Source organism: Dicentrarchus labrax, unplaced genomic scaffold (assembly GCF_905237075.1).
Source record: "Dicentrarchus labrax unplaced genomic scaffold, dlabrax2021, whole genome shotgun sequence".
Lineage (NCBI taxonomy): Eukaryota > Metazoa > Chordata > Actinopteri > Moronidae > Dicentrarchus > Dicentrarchus labrax.
In genome coordinates this window covers 10525460-10549799 of record NW_026136712.1, presented here as the reverse complement: position 1 = coordinate 10549799, position 24340 = coordinate 10525460, and the positions used below count along the sequence as shown (strand labels likewise).

At 40.0% G+C, this 24340-nt stretch overlaps 1 protein-coding gene across 6 annotated transcripts in view; it reads left to right on the top strand.

Annotated features, from left to right (window-relative positions):
- si:ch73-103b11.2 (myosin phosphatase Rho-interacting protein) overlaps positions 1-24340 on the top strand; it is a 50276-nt gene that overhangs the window by 4347 nt on the left and 21589 nt on the right. For 5 of the 6 annotated variants that reach the window (XM_051418389.1, XM_051418392.1, XM_051418388.1 and 2 more), the window contains exons 3-6: positions 1191-1256; positions 18358-18509; positions 20589-20673; positions 23401-23454. In XM_051418389.1, coding sequence (XP_051274349.1) covers positions 1191-1256; positions 18358-18509; positions 20589-20673; positions 23401-23454 — 357 coding nt within the window. The remainder of the gene's footprint in view (positions 1-1190; positions 1257-18357; positions 18510-20588; positions 20674-23400; positions 23455-24340) is intronic. The other variant, XM_051418390.1, reaches the window with a different exon arrangement.

Below are 24340 nucleotides of genomic sequence, written 5' to 3'. Positions count from 1 at the left end.
TACTCTGTCCATCAACAACACTGCAGAATTGATCTTTAGAAGCCTCCTGTAAGTCACATATCTATCACCTTTTTAATGGCCTCTTTTAATGGGTATGACTCCAATGTCCCTGTGAAGCTCATCAGCGTCCCTATTGAGACCTTCCAGTGGCTTTTAGGTTACAAAGCACCTCTCAATATTTCATGGATTGTGCTCAGTCGGAATCGGAGCCCAGGATATTTAACACTGAGACAAAACGGTGCATTTAGATAAGAGGGAGACAGCGGAGAGCTCATCAAGCCAATGAGGAAGGAGATCAATGGAATCTGTCACCATATCATTTGCACAAATATCGGAAGAAATGGCTTTCTAACGAAGAGTGAAAATGACTCCCTTGTGTGTTACATTTGACCTTGTAGTTCAGGAATATGATCCTCTTCCTCTTCCTCTTCCTCAGTATTCCGGGGTCCGTTAACATTGTGTTCTTCATGTGTTTTGGACAAGCACTGACAGATATACTGTCGGATATCAGTTCAAGGTTGTGTGTGTAATTTATTTCCTGTAACACAGTTGTGAGCGTGGTTAATGTTACAAAAGTGTAATATTATGTACCGGTGTAAAAGAATTTTACCTACGTAGTTTTTGTTGACATTGTATCTGCATTCAGCAGGTACATAAAAACAAGGTGTTTTCCTATCTGTGTTTTGTCTGTTGTCTTTTTTTCCCCTCATGCATTTATTAATTAAAACCAACTGAAAACTGGGTGATTAATTCTTGAACTGGCGCAGGATGATAAAATCTTTTCCAGCTAGCTTTAAAACCTTTTGATGTGGTGTATGCTGAAAGTGTGCCAAGAACTGGGTTGCCACTGCATGACAACTGTTTCCCAAAGGGTTCCTCGCCCTGTGCATTCACTGTTTGTGTGAGTGTGCACCAGTGGAGTGGCCAAGTCTTTATATCCTGAAGTGTATAGTATGTAAGATTTTAATTTGAACTGATTCATTTACAGATCCAGTAAAGAATAATATTAAATATCTGTCCTTACTTTAAACAGTATTTGTTGAACTGTGTTGGCTAAAAATGACTTACTTCATCCTTTAAAAATAATAAATGATAATAAAATACGTATGTGATATACTGCCTGGATTGATACTGATATCTCTCGTGTGACCATGTCACTAATTCAAGAATGTCTCTTTTTGTTTATGCAGAAATGGCAAAGGAGGTTCTTCATCCTTTACGAGCATGGCTTACTTCGCTACGCTCTGGACGAAATGGTGAGTGAATGCTTTTCTCCTGTCAGCTGCTGATTTCGGTTTGCTTTGAGTAAAAAATACCTAATAATAATATAACAAAATAATACCTGTTCTATGTTGGCTTGCATGATGAAGTCATGCCATACTCCTTACATACCTTTCTCTTGCTCTTGAGTTTTCACCCACTGAACTTATGATTCATTCCCCATTGCTTTTCTTTCTGTGTTAACCTGCGGTTAATGAAACTCAGCACAATTTCTATCAATAAAAGGGAAGTGATTATGCCCTTTTAACTCCTGGAAGGGTTTTAATGTGAAACTGCTGGAGGAAATGTTGAGTTTGCATTACCAGTATATAGCAGCAACAGCAAGTTAATACACAAACAGGAACATCTCACAAAAGTTATTACCGAACAGCTTATTTCTGAATATGATATATAAACTTGAAGTTAAACTTTTTTATTAGTGCATGTCACAAATAAGACTCTATTCAGGTGGGTTAGATAATCGCTCTGACCACTATTTGGTAACTTACAGTAGGTTTCTCTGTTGATCAATTTATGATATAATTTATCCCATGACTGTAAAGTAGCTAGTTCAGTAATTTTGATTCTAGCAGAAGGATTTTATGCCTGTTCATTTCCGTTTAAAAAAAATAGTTTCTCTCAGTGAAAGCATCTCACATGAGGATGTTTATATAACAAAAGGAGAAGAATTAATTTACAGAACATTGGAACTAGGTAGGTTAGGCTGAAGTGTAGTTATTTTGTTACAAGCATTTTGGTGTGTTAGCACCAGAGCTCTCTTTCAAACAACAGAGTATTTTGTAAATGTGTGAAACACTAAGCTAACTAGCACAGTGGTGTCAAAAGGAATGAAGTGACACCACATGGTGTTGATACTAGAAGTCATGTGCCAAATTGTATGTGTTTGTTTAAGTGTCTAACACACTTATTGTGCAAGAGCCCCATGGTAACTTCCTGTTCTGAAAGAAAAACTGGAAAACCATGCAATGCCAGTAAGACTAATGTCTTCATTGATCTTTACTGGTGCCAATAGTCAAATATCTGTACAATAATTATACATTTAAGATGCAGACTGACTGTCTCTTCTTTGGAGTTCATGTTTTTGTAGGTCACTTGTTTGAATACAATATAGTTTGTCGGCACACTGAGTATTGATTGACCCAAAGCAGTACTCAACAGTTTTTTTTTTTCTGAATGTGGGTTGTGCTTTGAAATGAGGTGAAAGCAGAAGTCGTTGAAACAGCACTTGCTTTGTTGTTTTTGACCCTTTCAATACTGTATGTGGCATTCTCTGGCAGAGGAGAGATGCTGAGAGGTTTTATGTAATAGAAGCAGCAGGAGCTATGATGCAGAGTAGATTTGTTTTCTTTTCCATGCCCTTCAGGGTCATTTCATTCCCTCTATAGAAATATGCTACATGTTGAATAGCAAGGCAGAGTTTTTTTGGTGTTTTCTTTTTTTTTTTTTTTTTTTACTAAAAATGTTATTGCACAAAAATACTGGACTGGCCTTAATGTCTCCTTCAAACTGGAGCCAATAAATTGTATTTGTCAGGCACTGGTGGAGAATGATGGCACTTGAAGAAGGAAGGATGATGTGTTTTCTGGAAGAGACAAAGGGAAGAGGCGGATGTCCTCCTTCCATTCATCTCTCTCTCTGGATGTCACTCTTCATCTTTTCATCTCCTTTCTGAAAGGGGGATCAAAAGGAGGGGGGGTAGCAAGGCTCTGGAGCTGGAAATATCAAGTGACACTAAATATAGAACCTCACTTGTCACAGCAAACGCATTAGAATAATTGTTTTGTGTTCAATAAACAGCTATACAAACTTGGCTAATTGACATTCATATCTGGCACTCGTTTTTTTTTGTAGACAAAAAAGGTAGGGCTACAATCTGTGAGCGGCATTATATGATTTCATAAATGCCTTTTTTCACTTTTATAGACTGTATAGGTAATGATATAAAATATATTTAGTACAGAAACATTGTGAAGAAGCTATATTAATATTAATAACAATGCAATTTGAGTGTGTGAATGATTTGTTTTTATACCAGTGATCAAAGCCAGGTGGTTTAATAGCTTTTTATAAAGTGCTCTCAGCTATGCCACTATTGCAACATTTTAATTTTGTGTTGTGATGCCAAATTCATAATCTAAACTTTATTGCAACATTGATGTGCAGTGGGTTAGTTGTCCATACTGGATGATGGATATGGTTTTGGAATTTGATATGTGCAGAAGTGTGCATATTAAATACAGTTAACATGTTCGGTGCAAAATGCTTCAGATGGCTCCAGTCAACACTAGATCAGTTTAAATGCTGTATTGTAAATGACATCAGGTCAGATCTAAAGACTGCCAGCTTTCGCCAGTATAACGTTGCTCCAGACCACATCAGAGCCTCCGTCTGAGAGCACTGGTTGGGGTTGTAGATGAGGAGGTGCCCCTCTGTTTTCCTCTCGGCCTAGTTTTATAGCTCTTATTTCTTGGCTCTAACCAAACCCAGATGGGCTGTGGTCCCAACCTTCAGGATGTGGCACGACTCTGGGGGAAAGGAATGGGTTAGCAAAGGCCTGGGAGAGCCATCGATTTGGGGTTGCCCACCTACGGTGAACACCCAACACTACGCACGACTGCCATCATTTTATGCTAAGAGCAGCAGTGGCTTTGAAGAGCCGTTATGTGCAAGAGACAAGTGGTGAAAGAGGAAAGAAGAACATGTAGCTGCAGTAGGAAGATAAAGAGAAAATGTGTTCTGAGTGGAGGGATGGAGAGGATGAATAGCTGAAAATGTTGGCCTGCATAGAACATGTGCTGCCATGCAAGGCTAATGTGTTAGTGCAGCTTTTGTGGATTGTTCTTGGCATAGGCCTCCAAAGAAGGGAGTTGAAATGTGTCGTTTCTCAGCTAGTTCACAGAATTTTTGCACTGTACATGTTATTAGCTGTAAAGTCCACTGTCAATTCACTCTCCTGTATTTGCTGAATGCACAAGCTACCTTTTCCCAGAACAACCTAATGCAGTTATTTCAGGGGAGCGTTACCAAGGTAACATGTTTTGTCCCTTTGTCCAGCAATGGTTCACAATGGCATGTGTAACATGGGACAGTTATGCTCTGTTTTGTGGAGAGCTCTGGCTGTCTCTGTCCTGACTGTATAGATATGGGACAGAACACTCTGGAAGCAAAGCACGAGTGTGTGGGCTGAGGCTGTCTCTAGGCTCAGTCATATGGTGAGCAAGCCTTTCTACAGTAGCTGTAGAAAAAAAACCATCAGACACAGCATCAAAACAAATGTGCAGGGCTGGATTGGACAGAGTTATAGTTTGTGCTGAGCTGCACATGTTTCTGTGTGTGAGAGTGAATGCACCTGGGACCGAGGGTGCTTGACTGCAGAGGCCATGTCAGGAACAGGTGTTGTAAGGTTCGAGAAACCTCAGTTTCAAACTGACTTCAGCTTTAGCAGTCTTGGGTTAACACTATTGAGAGAAAGTGTTTTTATAATCAATTAGAGGTAAAGAAAAGACAAATGAACAACATGAACAGAGGCCACCCATACACAACTGTGTGACTAAGCTGTTCAAGTGATGTGAGAAACACACATACACACAAAAAAATCCATTATCACCTCTTCGTGAGGGCAGGTACGTGGGTGTAAAGAACTCTCCAGCTCCACAAAAGCCACTTTGATGACATCAGTGCAAGTTAAAATGATCAGCACCCACACTATAATAACTGCTTCGCTATGCAGTCCTAAATACCCCACCCAACACCTAGCTCCCCTTGACCTTGTGTTGACCTAATTGTAACCTATTCTTACTGACACACACTGACATACACACACACACACACACACACACACACACACCCCTCATCATATGATCTAGGCTGAAATGTCTTTCTTTGCAATGTTTCAATCTCTGTTGTGGTCTCTGAGCTCAGACTGAATCACAGTCTCCCTTTTTTTACATCCATAGATTAAAGAAGGCTTTTGCAAAGAAACTCTTTAATTACTGTTGACGTATTGTGTGTAATATTTTCTCAATTTAATTGGAAGCTTTTGCAAGTGCTTGGAAAGATTGTGCACTTTGTGTTCTCATGCTTGTCCACTAATGTATTTTAGCCCAGACTGCACAGTATACCTGCAAATAAAATGAGGCTACCTATTGAGTTGCACTACACAAAAGGCCCATTCAGAGACGTTTGAATTTTTTTTTGCCTTTAGACTGTATTGACTGCAGTTGACTGTCTGTATCCCAGCCATATCCCTTGTTATTCCAAGGAGGACATGATGTTCTAATGACGTTTCAGTTGTTGAAGTCATTCTCATTTCATCTTAGCTCAATTAATTTCCTGTGTTTACTGGAATTCAAATAGTGGACCCCTGCCCCATAGCAGTGTCCAAGAACGGAGAGAGTTTTGACAAACTTCCCTCCGTTTCCCAGACTTTTGTGCATTCTTTTAACTTGAGGCACACTATTCTGCTGTCTCTCTCTTGAATCTTTCAGACAGGAGCATATACAACCTCAGCCTGTGTTTGCCCTCAGACATTTAAGACCTTTTGACATGCTGAAACATGCATAAACCCTCTCCCTATTCTAGCCCTGTGAAACATGAAATTGAGGGTTATTTTTAACCAGTTTTGAGGAGCTTTTGTCTTGTGTTGGTTTGGGTATGAGGAAAGCTTTCTAGGGGATGGATGAGTGGGCAGGGCCTCTGAGTTGTGTTGTTGCCTCCAGGCACTCTATGCAGGGAATAAGTGGAGGCTGACCACCCCACCCCATCAAATTAGGGATACTTATAGGGGAGCTCCAGTCTTCCACTCACAGCAATCCATGGGAAACGGAGTAGAGAGAAGTAAAGACTGCCTGTAGTACACTTTTTTTGTATTACAGCACAAGATGGAAAGATTAATGATTTTGGATTGCATGGCGGCTTGGGGAGAGAAACAGATGATCTAGATGGAAAAGGGTAAACAGCGCGTTGATAAGACAGTGTAAGCTGATCATTGTAGATTGTTTACTAAGTGTTGGTCCTGGGTGAGGCGTGTGTTGGTGTTGTAGAGATACGGTGCGTGAGAGTCTTTTTTAACCCCTGGCCTTCCTTCCCCATGGTTCCAGTAGGAACTGATCTGCTGGAATGTAAACAGCCATGGATTACAGTGGGGTCACTGTTCCCATTGCACAAAGCCACAAAACCATGGGAACAGCCATTCATACAGCTTGTAATCATCAGAGTCTACAACACTGTAACTGCCACTCAAGCTAATGGCAACCCCACATCCCAAAGCTGACGCCCTGTATAGTATATTTATAAAGAACATTCCCTTGTTTTTGTTTTCATTTACAGAATGGGGAATTTTTGTGGATTTTTGTCTATTTTAACCCACTATGGAATTCCCAATTCCCCCTGCAACGCTGACCTTGTCACTGCCATGTCTGCTGTTTGCTGCCGCAATGAACCTAAACTATTGTAAATGATTCAGTTAAACAAGTAAAACTCTTGTCCTATTGACTATGTAAACTTATTTTTTGCTAGCATACATTGAAACTATATTAGAACATAAAAGCTAAACTGGAAGGAGTGGTGCTTTTGTGATGCCTCTGTACAATGACGAATTAGGTCACCTCATGAGCACAAGAATCAGTGTGCACAGGTTTTACAAATAATGAACCACAGCCACTGCTTTCCTGTAAATTCTTATCAGGACAACAGACACTATGTGTAATGTGGAAGTGTCATCATAGGTGTCACCAGAAAACATGGTGGCTTATCATTTGTGGCCTTGTAACTTAAAACTTACTTAGTTTTACTTTCTGTATGTCAAGGCAATTTGGCAAGGTCTTGTCTACGCTAACCAAGCACCATGTATTTCAGCCTCAGTCTGAAGCAAATGAGTCAGCCTCACTCTCAGTTTGATCCCATGAAAGATGATCGACCTGACGCAGCATACAACAGACTTCTAGAAAAATCAGACCAGAAGAAATTTGTAGTCTGTGAAGTTAATGTACATCCATGCTCTCAGTGATCGCTAATCAAGGGCCTTGCTGTCCTCCAAGTGACCCTGTATGCATGTCCAACTGAGTGCTGTGCTTTCTGACGAGACATAAGTTTACCATTACCAGGAGAGTATGATTAAGCTGAATGCCATGAAAGGTCTCATGGAAGATGGGCCAGGTTGTATTTTCACTTGATAAATTACCAGTCTGGCTCTCTGCTGGCCATTTGGTTTGACTTTCCAGTGTCCTTTTATCTGTGCTCTTTAGTTTTTGCCTTGGCTTTAGTCACCACATCATCCCGGATGTGGCTAAGATAAAAATCTTATCTCCAGCACTTGTTCACTGTTTGAGTTCTTTCATTTATTCAGTCAGAAGTACAGTAACCCCATCTGGCTCAGGGCCAAGTCTTTAAACATTTAACTCCTGTGCTTGGCCTGTTTGAGTGTGAGCCACTATTCTACATGGCACTGCTTTGCTCACATTTATTGTCTCTAAAAGTGTAATTTGAAGCTGTTAGTTTCATTAGTGTACAGACACACATGGAGAACTGCCAGGAAACATGATCCCAGCTGATTTGAAACTAAACATAAACGTGTGGTTTTTGTGCTTGTTCTAAACTCTCAAGGATCAAATGTGAAGAACATGGAGACATTTTCATGCTTTCTCACTGACCTCCCCCACTCCCATTCTACATTTATTGTGTGTGCATTCCATAGCCAAAAGGCTTAATGAGTCTAAAAATAATGGCTGTCAAATTACACTTATTAAATTCAAATTACAGTCAATAAAACAGCATTGTTCTCCAGTATGCACATTCAGACCACACAGTAAAAGGGACTAAGCTGTCCCTCTTTGATTGGATGAGCAGAAAGAGCTCCCATTGAAAATGTGTTGACCTGGAATTGCATAGACAAATTGGTGCAAGTCAAACTAAAACCCAAGGCACTTTGGAAAACATCTCACCTCAATAAGTAGGCTTTTGTCATCTCTTAACATATCAAGAATTAAAACTTTTGCACCTGTAACTATAACCTTGTACTTCAACTTTGAGCTTCAACTAATGTAGGTTGTAAGTAAGTGGAGACAGTCCTTCTGTTCTACCCTCCGGTCTATTATTATATTAGTGTTCACTGTTGCGTGACCCTGTGGACAGGATCCTTTAACACAGGGGCACTAGGTCTATCAGCACCTTTCTCATAGAAAATGATTTCTCATAAGGTATCAGTTTCTATTTATGTGGGATTCTAGTTGATGGTGAACTTGGACTGTCCTTTGATTTTGTCTTGGTGAATATGATTGCCATGTTGAGTTGAGCCAAATGCATGGTGGCGGTTCACTGTTACACCATGGTGAGGAGTCCTTTAAAGACTTTTTTTCAGGATGTCTTACCATCCTTCCCTTTGTAACCTCCTTCATTTTCTTGTTCTTTTTAATGATTTCCAGCTATTCATTATCCAGATAAAGGCTGGCTCCAGGAGGTTTTGGCTAAACCAGTGTCCACTCTCACTTGCTTGGTCCTCACTTTTACTTTCCCATTACTCAGTCCGATTCACTTTCCCTTCCTTTTACCTCCTCACTTTCTCTTATTCTGCCACTCTCTCGTATCTCTGTCTTTCATTCCAGTTCTCACTAGCCAATAAATCATTTGTGTTGGAGAAAGCAGCCAGCTGTATTGTGTAACTTCTCTCCCCCAAACCCTCCCTTGTCTATAAAGCCAAACACAGTCTGACGGACTGCTCGTTCAGTTTGTTCTAAACACTAGACCAGGACACTGACAAAAGGCTTCATTTAAAGCAGAAGGGTGAGGGGTTAGCCAGCTCTGAGACAGGCACTAATAAAACAGTGGGGTAGGTGGGTAGGTGTCTGCATGTGTGATGTGGGGGTGTAGGGAAACTGAGAGGCATTTTAGTGAAAATACTGCTATTGTGAATTACCCACAGATACACACCACTGAAGCCCACCAGTATATTGAGGTAATATTTGTCATTTTGTTGTGTGGACGGAGGGCACAACATTCATGAAGATGAGTTCAGATGGATGAAGTCCAGTTGTAAACTGGCCAGAGAGTGGTTATCTAATACACTGCTGGCTTGTGATGGCCTGCAGTAGCCACAGCTGCAGTTCAGCATCTTTCAGAGTTGCAACAGGTGTAGGTGTATTGGATAAACTTTAACCTTTCACCTCAGCTTGGCGACCTGCCAATCCAACCACCTGTTGAGGTCAGAGCTCTGCAGCAAAGATATTTTTAGAAAGAAAGAAAGTGCAGCTTTTGAATTGGATATGGTGATGTTTCACAGGAGTACAAAAGCAAGGGTAAAATATATGTCATGGTAGACTTATTTAGATAAAATATGTTATGTACACATGAACATATCTCCCAGTAAAAGCTCTTACTACCATTTCTGGGTTTTATTTAATCTGTAGGTCTGTAAAATGCTCATAACCTGTAACTTAAGAATGTTGGCTTGTTGCTAATTGTTGTTGGGTGAGCCACTCGCTCTTTAATAACCCACTCTAGCTTCCTCAGGACCTGGCCCGAAATTCCCATTCCAAGCAGCCATGGACTGGCCTTCCTCCAGCCTCAGCACCTAATCAGCTTAGTATTCTCCCCTCTTGTGCTTTTTCTCTGCTTTAAAGAGAACATAGCAAAAAAATGCCCTTTCTACTCAAATAAACTGTACTTTAAAATATTGACTACTGCTTGAAAAAAACACAGATTAATATGTAATAAATTATACAATTGTTTTATTGTTTGTAATATCATAAACAAACAGTTGTTAAAAGTAACAAACAATCAAGCCACCTTGTTTGTCTTCATCAGCGTTGTTGCAAACAGCAACATATTGTGTAATACGTACACATCTTTGTTTTTTTATTTGTGACCAAGTTTTTATTGGTTTGCCTATTTCAACATTTACATTCATTATGGAGGATACATTACATACCAAAAAAAAGAAATATTATGATGACTTTGCACAACATCCTTACATCTATTCACTACAGTAGTACCATCTGCATAATAACTGTACATACATTTACATTCATGTAATAATATTTAAAAAATCCCTCTTTGTCAAGCTGATTATCTGAAATTTGCTAGAATATTAGGAAACTGAATCTTAGTCGTATGTGATGGTTGTTTTTCTAAATTTTTCACAGACATCACTAAACTTGGTATTTAACCTCAATACATTTTAAGTACTGACCAGATATTGTATGTAGCTACTACTTTTTGTACTTACTAAACTGTCATGAACCATTGCTTAATAAGGTGCTGTCTGGTTTAACCGTAGATGTGTTTACATACTGTATTATATTTATGAAAAGTTCCTGGTTTTGCGGTTTGTATTGACACATGTTGTGATACAGTCAAGAAATTTGATCAAGACAAGTGAGGAATCAGGTATCAGCTCATCAAGTATTTTTGGGGTATTGGTACAGAAACTTGAGTACTGTATTGGTACTAGTTTTGAATGTTAATGTTTACTAGTCCTAGAACATTCTGGAAAATCTGGAAATGAATATTGCCCCCAGGTTTTGTTACCAAATGAACGTTCTCCTAGCTTCTAAAGTTATCTGCTGTCAGCACTGTTTTGGGAAGGTTAACTGCTAACCAACAGACCTGGGTCTGCAAGAAGCTGCTCTTCAGCCCTGTGGAAAATCTGCTAGCTCCAAAACCGAGGTATTAGCTAAATTCCCAAAGGACATTTTTCCTATCCCTCCCCCATTTTCCCTTCTCTTTTGCCTGATGGGATAATTTGCGTTGACTTAGCAAGGCTTTGGCAGATTTGCAGTCATTATCAAAGAAGTAGTTGAAGCCTGACTGCAGGTCTTATCTGATTTCTTTATAGTGTAGAATGAGTTGCAGAAACTAGCTTCTTGTTAATTGTGTTAAAGAAATGAATGATTTTTATGTTCCACTTGGTATTTTAAGAATAGTTTTCATTGGGATCCTGCGACTTTACAATAGCCACAGCATATAATGGGTGCCTATTCACCTTGGCCTACTTTCCAAAGTGCTGTGTCAGAGCACCGTATGGGACGCTGCAGTAATCCAGACACTGCTGTTCTGGGGCACATTGTGATCTTGGAGCAACTTGTTTTTGCAGTGGAGACAAAAAGCTGATGCAAGAGCTTCAAATCTGGGATTTGCTGCTCTACAAGTCAGTGAGTGAGTGGTGCTGTATTGGAGAGAACATTTAGATACTCAGAAGAACAACACTGGTTAATATTTGTGTTTAAATAAACACCAGTCCAGTGTGCATGACAGAGCATCGGGTTGTAATCATTATTGGCCTTGGAAGAGGATGGTTTGCAATGAGCTTATATTAGTGCATGCTGTTAATGGGGGTGTTGTTATTTGAAACTAATTGTTGTATCAGTGTGACATGAATTTGTACATTCAGTGCCAAGCCACCTAGGGATTTAGATAAGCCACACTTTTCTACTTCCATGGTCTGCTACCCTGACTGGCATGGGTGACAAAACTATATGTTTCACCTAAGTTAGAGATGACAAATAGAAACAAATACACTGACTTTGCATGAACAATAATTAAGTTATCACTTGCAATATGGCCAAATGTTAAGGGACAATTTGTGTGCAATTGTTTTTTTTCTTTTTTTCCTGCAAAATGCAGGAGGCTAAATCTTTTATTATAGAGCTTCCTTTGCAAGACAGTTGCATCAGAAGTTATGATAAAAACCTGCACCACCTGCAAACATCAGTTTCATCAAATATAGAACAGAGATGTCAACACACTTATTTATCTGCTCCTGCTGTTTGTGGTTTAACAAGACATTGGCTTGATATCTGTGGGCTAGGTAATTTTACCTACTTGGCTTTCGACTCCTGTGGCGTCATAGCTCCTAACCAGAGATAATGCCTTGTCAACAAACACAACCACCTCCGCGACTTGGGAGACACCTGCAGTCACAGCAGTCCAGTAAACTGCAGCAGGTGTGCATATAGAGTTGGAAAGTGTAGTGAGCTATTTGAGGCACCCCTGGTTCCAAAAATAAAAGTCCCATAGTTATTTTCTCCCATAGATTCACAGTTGGACCTCATCTAAGGCTTACCTCAGCATAAAACTCTCCTGGTTAAATCATCAGTCCAAAAGATTAAAAAACTGCATAAAAAAAAAAGTCGAAGGTATAAGCCTGTTGACATAAAAACTTTGAGGTAGATGTTAACTATGATTCCAAAAGGTACATTTCTGCAAGAAACGCTGCTATGTGCGCCGCTAACAGCAGGTGAAAGCTAAAGATGACTTTATTGAGAACAGATTTTACAGTCAACAGCAACACTTTTGTTAACAAATTCAACTACAAAGTTTTATTTTGTACACACCTCTGATTGGCTGATTCTCGATCCTGGTGGCCGAGTCTAGTTGATATATCACTCCACCCTAGTTTCCACTGACTACAATCTAGAGTGAACCTGGTAAGCAGAGCAAACAGACATAACAGAGGTATCATTCATCACATATGAGGAGTAAAGAAAGCAACAAGGAAAGAAGCGGCTTTGATGAATATTAGAGGGGCCTGAATAGCAAAGAAAGAACAAACTTACCAGTCTGGGAAACCACACACACTCATAATAATTCCCCGTAGACAGTCTGAGTCTGAACAGCTAACGCAACATGACACAACTCGATCGTAGCACCTGTTTCTCCAGCCGGGCGGTCAACTCTGTCACCACCCAGACATAGGCTGAGTGATTTCTTACACACTGTCTGTCTGCTGCAGTTGTTCATTTATTATTGTTATATACATTAAATAACCACTCTTGATAAAGCTTCAATGACGTGCTACATGTAGTGGAATGATACAGCCATGTACTACAGATACATTTAACTTCGTACCCACAAATGTGTTTATTTATTTATTCTACCCTGGAGTGGGAAAGATCTGGTTCATGTAGCTCCAGTGCAGTTGCATCTGATTGACCGAGAGCTCAATCCTAGCCTTCATTTGAAAAGAATCCTGCTGTACTAGCAGAGAAAATGGTCTTCATCCTCCAACTCTCCCTCGTCTTCCTCCTCCTCTGCATTTGTCAGCTGCTGGCCTCCTAACACAGCAATCAACCACCCACATCCTCTCACATCCTCCGTAAGAAGAGCAGCACTGCTACCACCCACACTCCTCTCTGAAATACCTGGTACAAATATGTGTGAAATCTGTGGCATTTTTAATTTTCTTTATTGTTAATTTCTCTCTGAATTTTGTGTTGATACAGTGCTCTTGCAGTTACCCTTCACTGCAGTGCTGTTGCTCTGTAACCAGGCTTAGAGCAGATGCCTATACTGTATCTAAACGTCTTGAATGCATACCAGTGGAGTGAGGTGTATCTGAGAATGCCTGGAGGACTGTACTTGGCCCTGCAACAGAGATGTCAGATATCCACCATATGGCTTTTTATAGAGCTATATGTTTGTCTAAAGTACAGGCAGGGGTTAGGGTTGGTATTATAGCTGAGGCTAAGGTAAACATCATGCGTGATTGAACTGGCTTAACATTGTCTCAATATTGTGGTAAAATTATAGGACCGTGAGGACTTTGGGGCAGTGATGATTGTAATCTTGTCCATGACCAATCTGTCAGCTCTAGTTCCTGGTCTGATTGCTATGTATATCTTTGTTTGTATGATTATTGTGGACTTAAGAAGGACAGAGAGAGACCGTTTGATATTCCTTTGTAGCAGCAAGACTAGAGGTGACTCGATCTGTCTGGCACCTGAGGACATTTCCCTGCAGCTGGTTGTTGGCATACTCACTGGTATCAAAAATGTGTGTTTATCTCTGTTGTCCTAAGTTGCTAAGGAAAGATTTATTGCATAATTGCTGTTATCGGTAATGAGCAGAGGATGTTGGACCCTGAAGAGACCTGATTCTAGGCCATGTTCATGAGTCAGGATGAAGCGGTGCCAGTTCATCAGCTTTCCTTTTGGCTTCCATGTCTTTAATGATCAAAGTCAAATGGCTTTGGATGCAGGGTAAAGAACTTGGAGACAGTGCTTGAGAATCCTGCTGTTACATGTCTGAAAGAAACGTAATGTAAGTGTGCGAGTGAAGCTGTAGCTTTTGAATTTGTCACCTCCAAAGTTGGCAGACAAACTGGCACCTAATACCAAATAACAGATGTTTCTAATCAACTTACAGGTGTTCCTAACTAACTTGGCCATTGTGCAACGTTGTAGGTATATTCATACCGATAGAAAATGAATGAGAAATTAGCTAAATGTAATAAAAAAGATGTTGCAATATGTGACTCAATCACATAGTTAAATGCCAGTTCATTCCCTCATGCTCCTTTTTGACTGAGTCAGTTTAACTGCACTCTTGCTTTCCATGACCAGAAATGAGTCTGTCAAACCCAAAAATGTTGATGGCAGAGGAAGAGAATTTGCTCCACAACCAAAAATGAAAGTTAGACCATCACCCAGCTGCCAAAAGAAGCAAATATTTCTCTCGCTGTGTCATAAGGGAGAATGGGATGTTTTGCTTAGCTGCAGAAAGGCCAAGAGTGAAGGAAGCCATGGAAGAGGCATGCATGCATGGAGCTTACTAATTACCATTTTCTAAACAAAGAATTTGTTCCTAATGAGCATTGTTGTATTTCTATACAACATCTAGAAACAGATCACAAGACCTATGAATACTATATGGTAGGGAGGGGAAAGATAGGCCGGAACTATAAAGTGGAATCCATCAGGCCATCATGTTATCGATTGTTTTTATCAGTAGAAGTTGTCTTCCCTGAGGGGGTAAAATAGGATTTGGATCTCCATTCACTCATATTACATGGAAAAATAATAATAAATAATGGAAATGTTAACTAATGAAGTAAGTTTAATTTTTGTCTTATATACTTGATGCAATGTTTCACAGTATTTGGATTTTGCCACAAGCACAATATTCCAGTAAATACTTATATGACCGCTAAAATGGCATATCTGACTGCTGCTTTCATAATTTGTAATCTTTTCACAGATCCTAATAAAATGCCCTCCTTCCCCTCCAGTCATCACAGACTGCCCTAGGGAAACCAAATCCTTTTCTGATTTGTCCCCATCTCCCCTTGAGAATCTCCTCAATGACTCCCATCGAGACAGTATTCATATTATTGTCTGAACAGCTTCAGAGACTAGAATAAGTTTATGGTGGTTTCATAATTTCCATGCTCTGATCACAAAAGGACACTTGTTTGGGCCTCTTGTCTCTCAGTCATTTCCTTGTTGAGGGTTAAGGGGAGGAGTGGCTCTGTGGACTGTGGCGGCTGACAATCTCACATTGTGTGAACTGGTGCTGCTTCACAAAGAGCCCATTGTGCAGAGCGGTGGCCCAGGGAGAGGGGACTGGGTCTAGGCTAGGTGACAGAGAGGTGTGGGTTCGGGGGGCTTGGGTCTGGGGGCTAGAGCTGCCATTGCTGGCCCAAAGTAGGGGCGTGTATTCGTGCTCAGCTGACACAGTGCTGGGGCAGGGAGGGTGCACACGTGTGACAGGAGTCCCGTGCTGCTGGCCACACGACTCCAGTGCAAAACATATACTGTACTCCCACCCTGCCACCACCTACTTCATATAAGCACTCTAATCTCTCAGAGGTGAGCTTTATGGAAATTGGTTTTTAATCAGAGCTGTTGTCAGTCTGATTTATTTTCTGTGTCCAAGAGAGTCCAACACTGTCATTATAGAACTAGGGGCTTAATCTGCTTGTACAACTGTTCCCAGAATTTGAAATATTTTGCTGTTTATCCTCTTCTGACTCCAGCTCAAGGACAGGCCCACATGTGTTGCGTACTCTAGATTTGTTTACTCAGACAGATGGCCTAGCAGTCCAAAGTCAGAGTCCACAAACCCCTTTTTTTCTGCTGCACTGCTGTTATCCATGACCACCAGCTTGAGACTTAATCTCCCTTTTCTCAGCCCATACTGTTCTACTCTCCATCCCCAACCCTCCTTCCTCTTGCCATGTCTGAGAGTGACAGGGCTCTCAGGTCAAGCTGACGCCAGTCTCTCTGTCGAGTCTGAAGCAGGCCTAGGCCCTCGCCCAGCTGTCCCAAGGTCTATTTGTCCGTCTGTCTGTCAAGCCCGGCTGTTGCCCTGGCCTCTCACCTTGGTGTCAAGAGCCCTTTGGTGATGGAACATTTTAAAACCACAAGCATAAGAAGTTGAGCCAAAACATAATGGGCAGTTGTGCCTCCGTGACACACTTGTTTCACCATTGTACAGGAGTCATTGCAAAGGTTATGCTACCTGTCCTTCCATTCTGCCTCAAAATGTCTTAGCCTAGTTGAACCAACCTACTATCCTCCTCGTTCTAATTTGCTGTGCCAAATTTTGACTCTGCTATCTCTTACAATACAGACGGTGGTAAAAGAGTTGAGGATGAAAGTGACATTTAACAGTGACAAAGTAAACAGGGCCTCTCATCTGCCCTCAGGGTGGGATTACCACGAACTGTTAACTATTGACTTCTCTGTCTACATTAGAGGCCATCTATGGGCTCCAATTGCTCTGTTGCTGACAGGCTATGGTTATGCTGCACAAATTGGGTCCTTGAGTTAGATTTATTTGGTCAGTAACTAACATAAACGTGATACCTTTTAATTTTGTTTCCAGCTCTATCTCCTAATATATTCCAATTTGCTGAGGGCTGTAATTTATCATCTGTGGCTACCTGGTACTTATAGCTGGGAACCACTATGATATTTTGGTCTGTGTGTTTAGTGCAGTGAAAGTATGGTCCAACAGCTAACCATGCCCAGTGTGCTTAGTTATGCAGTTACTTCATTGAACCAATATAAATCCCTCAGTCAACATAAGATTATCAAGGCTTCTCCCATTGCTCCTGTAAGTCCTTTGGAGGTCAAACTAATCAAAAGTCAGTTTTCTGAGCTAGTAATATTTGTAGTAATGTGTGTGCATATATTTGCCTTCTTTTAAGTACTGTCTTTCTAAGAATGCATCTGCTTGTTTTACTGACTAATGTACTCATTTAAACTGTAACTTTAAATTGAACTGTATTTCTAGCACGACACGCTCACTCAGAGCGATGCAGTGCAATGGACTATAAATAGATTATCTTATCTGTTCCAAGTTGAGCTGCCATGTCTCCATTCATTGTAAATGAGCCGTGACTACATACAAAGCCACTGTGTGCTTACATAAACCTGCATGTAAAACCTTAAGTCATTGTACACAAAGTGGTATTATTGTAGAAGTCCTGTGGTCACGTTATTTATGGCTAACAGATGGCATCAATGTCAGCATGCATAGTTGGGTTTACACCTCACAGCAAGGCATCAGACAGATTAAACTCAAAACCGCTCAGTGAACCCATGAACTTGCACTGTTTATAAATGGAACGGTCCTTTTCACAGGTCATTTCAGGCTCTTTCTAGCTGTACAATATACAACATGGCTGTGTAGATCGGGGCTGAACTACCAAAATTGCAGGCTATATTCACATTGGAACAATGTTACGATGATGATAATGAACAATTGAAATAATTTTAATGTAAAACAGTCTAGTTTATTTGATAAATAATGTAAATTTGTATTATGTAATGTCTTTTGTATGTACCTGATTCTAGATACCACAATTTTTTAACTTCAAAAGTGTGCTTGCTTATTTAACCAGGACTTAAAGTGCATCATTATTACTGTGTTGATTATGGACTTAAGCCTGGATTGAGTGGCGACTATTAACAAAATACAATAATGTCACACTGAGTCCATCAGAGTTGTGAACAACTACTTAATTTCCCCGTCTGAAAATCACCCTAATTATTGTTAGAGCTGTACTTTCTTGTACAATCGGAGCTAGTGAAGTAAAAAGCTGCATATATGATGTAATTATGTAATTGCCGTCTTTTGAAATGCTGCAATACATATCACAAGGCATAGAAATATCACATTGAGCCCTAACAAGAACATTTGCCTGTGCACAGACTGTTATATCAGTGCGCGTCATGCCAAGGCTTGGCATGAAAATTAATGCTAGGGTGGATTGTGTGAGAAGACGGACCATGTGGAGGGATATGTGGGCACGTCTGTTCACTTCCACATTTAACAGTGTGTCTCTGTTGTGTCCTGCAGCCCAGCACTCTACCCCAGGGTACAATCAATATGAACCAGTGCTCTGATGTCGTTGATGGAGAGTCCAGGACAGGTCAGAAGAACTCGCTGTGCATCCTGACCCCTGAGAAAGAGCACTTCATACGGGCTGAGTGTAAAGAAATTATCAACGGGTAAGACATAGTAACCATGAATGTGATCTGTTACAAATAGACAATCTGCCATTATCCCTTTTTATATGTGTGATATACAATAACTGTGGCCTCAGGTGGGCAGTATGGTTTGTGTTGCTCTCTTTGGTATGAGTGGATAGGGATGACAGAGACTTGGACAGGGGAGAATAGTTGTGCTGTGCACAACTGCCTCTGCTGCCAAAACTGCTCTGCCCCCTGCTGTCTCTTTTGGGCTGTGCTTTTCTGAGACTTGTAATCCACACTGCAGTGACAGTGCACATTCTTGAACTGTTTCCTCTCCCTGCCTCTCTAGCCCCTCTCCTTGTGTTCACCAACCCCCATATGCCTGCTCACAGATCACAATACACAAGCTTTAAGCCTCATTATTTGGTCGTTTCTTGTGTGTTTCCTCCACTGCCTGTACATTCAAAAGTGTGTTTCTGCACTGCACTCTTCATCCTTGGCTGTAGCATACATATTATGGCTATTCTTAGGGAACTGTGACTAACAACACCCACTCTCCGTTATGCTACCTGCTCTATCACTGTATTCCTCCTACTCTGTCATCTGCCTCCCATGTGTTGGTTCTGGGCCATCACACAATCATATTAGCTTGCAAAGTTGCCAATAACTGACAACCAGGATTTTTAAAATATACATGTAATATTTTGCATGTTTTTCCTAGTTATGTTAGGCTCCTTACAAATGTCTTTTGACTTGTGTTACAGTATCAAACATAGCATCCATGACAGTTTATAGTGTGACACCAAATGCTTTCACTGTACAAAGTGGGTGGAGTAGAAAAGTATTTGATAATGCATGAGTGTTTCTGCATCATTGTCACTTGATTAGTCTATTCACAAAAGAGCCAGGGGTTTCTGCATTTTGCCTTATTTTACAATTACATGAGGACTAATGTTAATCTTTATAGCTGTTTTCAGATTATATTAGTTATATTTTGTCCACTTGATCATTCTTATTTTTAGTGAGTTTTTAGTAGACTAAAACGCTGGACATTTGTGATTTGTTTTATACACTGCAAACCATTTTACAAAAACCTTTACTACTTTAGTAATTTTTTGGGGCAAAAACATTGTTAACATTTTAGTTTAGTTTCAAGACCAAGAGTGAGCACTTTAGTAAAACTAAAGCAAAGTGTTACAATTTCTCCAAATCTTTTTGATTGAAGATATAAATGTTATTACTTTGTGTGGAAATAGAATGATCTTACTACAGTGGAGTATGATGGCACAGCAGCATACATTTAATTTATTCTTTCAAAAGCTTAAAGGTCCAGTGTGTATCATTCAATAAAGTATATATCTTATCTTATCTTAGGAGAATCTATTGGCAGAAATGGAACATAAATATTCATAGGTATGTTTTCATTACCAATCACCTGAAAATAAGAACTGTTACCTTTAGAATGAGCCATTTTTATCTAGAGTCAGCGAGTCCTCTTCTACTGAGTCTGCCATGTTGAGCTGCCTTGTTTCTACAGTAGCCCAGAACGGACGAACCAGACACAGGCTCTAGATAGGCCCTTTCATGTTTTTCTCATCCACCGTAGTTTCTCCTACACACTTAGAACAGGAGGGTGAGGTGACGAGGTTGCAATCAGAAACTGCTGCTGCTACTAAATACTACACACTGGTCCTTTAACTAAATATACTCTAGTTTGTCAGGTAATAGTGTCCTCATGAACTGCGCTTTTAATAAAAACGATTTTTAGTCCTCACAAAGAGCAAAAAAGCAAACATAAATGAATGAAAATAAATGTAACCATAATGTACCAAGATGCTCTACAACTAGGGGATAAGACACTGACTAAAGGTGAGATTAAAGAAAACTTTAGAGGGTGTTTAATCTATTATGTTATGAATCTAGTGTAGTTGCCTCTTTTTCTGTCTGTTAGTAGTATTAGGTAATGCTCATGCTTTTCCTGGCAAGTATAATACTTTCTATTTGGCTACAGAGAACTTTGTTCCAGTCATGTATTGATCCACCATGGGGGCTTGGTTTGTATAGTCTGCATCTAGTGTCCCAAGAACAACAATTTGACTGTATCACTATTCGTAGGTGGCAGGAGGCTCTGACTGTATATCCCAGGACCAACAAGCAGAACCAGAAGAAAAAACGCAAGGTTGATCCACCCACTCACCAGGTAATGCACGTGTTCACACACTCTGTAGTGAAGTGTTTTTACCTTGCTCATACTTAACAAGGTAAGAGTAGTAAGCAACCAAACTCAGTTTAAGGTCAGTGTGATATTTTTTATGTATACCTTTTTGTATTTTCTATCAATGGGCTCTTAAATGCTGCCTAAATCCTGGCACCCATAAACCAATGGCCCCCTGTGCATACATGTATAGCAGGGAATAAGGAGAGCATGGTGTCACAACTTTAGTGATTACATGAGATTGGTCATATCGGTACCAAGTGCAGCAGTAATTCTGATGCAAATCTCACTTAGTATCTGTGCTTGTAGGACATCATCTGTTTTATAACTGAAGTATTTCCAAATGACAGGTAATGAGCTATTTTTGGCTGCTAGTATGCTTTCATGCTCACATGTTGAAGGTGGATATGACTTTGTTTCAGCACTGTTCAAGATAAGGTGAATATTATACATGATCTGCATACAACTGTGCCATTGCTTCAACAAAGACTGAGTGAGTGAGTGAGTGAGTGAGTGAGTGAGTGAGTGAGTGAGTGTGTGTGTATATACTATTTAAGGACAACATATGCTGTGGAAGTATGCACAATGGAGGCTTTTCATTCCACTCAAACTACAGAGAGAGAGAGATGGTATTTTTTTCTGTCAGCAACATGACATATTTGTCAACTGATATGCCACGTGTCACATGTTACATCTAAATTAATTCCAGTGGTCATTTGTACGATGGCAAAGTAATTACAGTGTGAACATTTGTTATTAGGCAGCAAGCATAAGAGAACTATCAAAATATTCCTGAGCAAATAATCAAGGTTAGGGGTAATTTTGACAGCTGCTTGCTAAAAAAACATTCAGCAGTGACTTTCAGCAATGTGACCGTGAACCTCTCGCTTACGAATTTGCTGGTGCACTCTGTTTCATTGTTACGTCCAGCAGCTGCTGTCCTGTCTGTTCATTTATCAACCTTGTGTGCCTGATCAAAACAGATTTTTCTTAAAAATCATCACCTATGTGCCCTATGAGTGTGAGCATGGAGGAATGGGACAATACTGTGAAATTACATGTTAACTTAAGCAGAAGCATTTCTGAAATAAAAACAAACATCATGCCTTTCATAAATGATTTTTTCCCCCCTGACTACCTCATGTCACCCCTATTTTTAATATTACAATGAACTAATCCATGTAGCGCTGTTTGTTAGCTGACTATCCAGACTGATCGCCCTGTAGAGACTTTCTCTTTGGAGAGCTATGTGTATCTGTAAATAAATAACATTATATGAAGTATATCTACACACATATTAGGGGCTAAAACCAAAGAACAATTGTGTTCAACAGTCTGAGAACAAGGTGAGCAGTGTCATTTAAGCCAGTCATGTGACATCCATTAGGAACACAATGCCCATAGGGAATAAAAATGCACTTTTCATGTCAGTGCAGTCACATGTCTCCCTGGAAGGTAAAATAACAGGACTAGGTAAAGCTTTATTACCATAATAATGGTTCCAATGACAAGAAAAAATATAGGCATATCACGTAATGTTCTACAGACCACCCACTGTGGGACACAGTTTTTCCCCTTCCCTACCTCCTTTTTGAAGTGAGGCCAAAATTGTGGTGAGTGCGCACAATTATCTCTGAAGTTCATTATCTGGTTCCTCTAATGACGGCGCCCTGAATCAGACTGTGACCTTTCTGGGCTTACACAGGGCTCATTTGCAGAGAGACAGTGGTGACACGGTGATGACCTTGAACTGTGTCCCATGTGACCTCTTTCATTTATGTATGGCTTTCTTTGTTGAGCTGTTGATCAACAATACTTGATGTACACATGTGAGTGTACCTGCTGTACTCCATTATTAATGGACTGTCCATTTTCATCTTATTGGCAAAATGCAGTGTTAAGCTACTACTCATAGACTTAAGACAGTAATAGTGACGCAAGATCAACCATTGCTCTGTAAATCAGATGCAGATCTAACATGTACAGACGGCATAAACCTATGATTGTATTCTCTGAGTTACTGATATCTGCTTTATTGCACAGAACCTGGTTGATGCTGTACAACAGGCATACTCCCATCTTTTTTTTTTGCATGTGGGTGAAATAGGAATCGCATGAAATAACAGTCAGGTGGTCAAGGCCAAGCCACATGCTGATAATGTGTGAGGGTGATTATGCATTCACTGCTTGTCTAATGTCAGTTTCTACCATTGTCTCATGGGCTGTTCAGTTGTTCCAGTATGAAAATGTGGTCTAGATTTTCTACACTTCACACTTCCCAACATCTCCTCCCACTTTGACTTACTGGAGGACATGTGCTTGGAAACTGTTGTAAATACTTGAGTATAGTGACGGTGTTTGCTTTCTGGGTGGTTCCCCTAAAATGAAGCACCTGACCTTGAGTACAACAAGATTACATGACAGGCAACTTGTTTGTGTCTCATATTGTAACTGCAGAGAGTCTAAAAAGAGATTTTACTTTCAGATTCTTGTGTTGGCTCTAAAGCAACAAAACACTTAACCTCTCGTAATAGTGCTGTATTTCATAGATGTTAATGGATTTGGCCTACATAAGAAGAAAATTAAACATCATAGTTCAAATAATACTGAAATTATAAAATCATTGGGACAGATTTTTAGGGTCAACCTGTAATAATTATAATCAGCACTACATAGCATGCATTAACATCAAAGGCTTTTTGTGATTGGCAGGGTGGAGTAACTCCAAGCCAGTGTTTTTCCACTGAAGACATGAATGGACACCCAGTGAGTTCAGCTTGGGCTCAACTTTTTATCCTGCTTTACTCTTTGGCTTTGGAATCCCAGCCCTAATAGATAATATTTATTATATCCTGATCAATCCAGGTGAAGGGTGAATAAAAAGGACATGATTTTTGCTTCTCTCATTTCTTGCGCTCTGATACTGAAAGATCCATAGCACAACAGTATGTTTGTGGTGATTACAGTAGGCTGATGTTTGAGGGTCACTTTGCTTTGGAAGTCTTGCTTTCTCTTCTTATGAACTCAAATAATCATCTGCTGATTCCAAGACGAACTGGTGACATCAAACCGTAACACACAAACACTCAATCATGACCCAATGAGTGTATTCTTTAATCAGATGAAGATGATCTTTTATGATTTTTATCTGAGAAATTCTATCCCAATACATTCCTCCTCTGCAGAATCTTTGTTCTGTTATTTTGTTCTCTGTATCCCTCAATAATACAGGTGTGTTTGCCATGAATGAACTCTTTGTTCTTTGTCAAGCTGTCAGTCTCTTTCTCCTTTCCACACATCTTCCTCCTCCCTTCCCAGAATTAGTCATTTTACCAATGATGAAAGCAGTTTTCTTTTGCGTTGTCACTGTGATATTCGTGTTACCTGACACATACACATAAAAATCTAACAAGTCAAAGAAGCTAAATCAAAAACGTGATGTGAAATCATGTGCCACCAAACACCAAGACTGAAGCCATAGGAGATTACTGTGCTGTGCGTCAGATGTACTGGAAGGAATTAATAAGTGAGATAAGTGGTATTGTGATTGGCACATGATTGGACTCAACAGCAGACTTGCAATCAAGCACATATAAATCAAGAAAAGATATTACTTACTTGAATTTTCACATTCACTTTTCAGCATTTAATT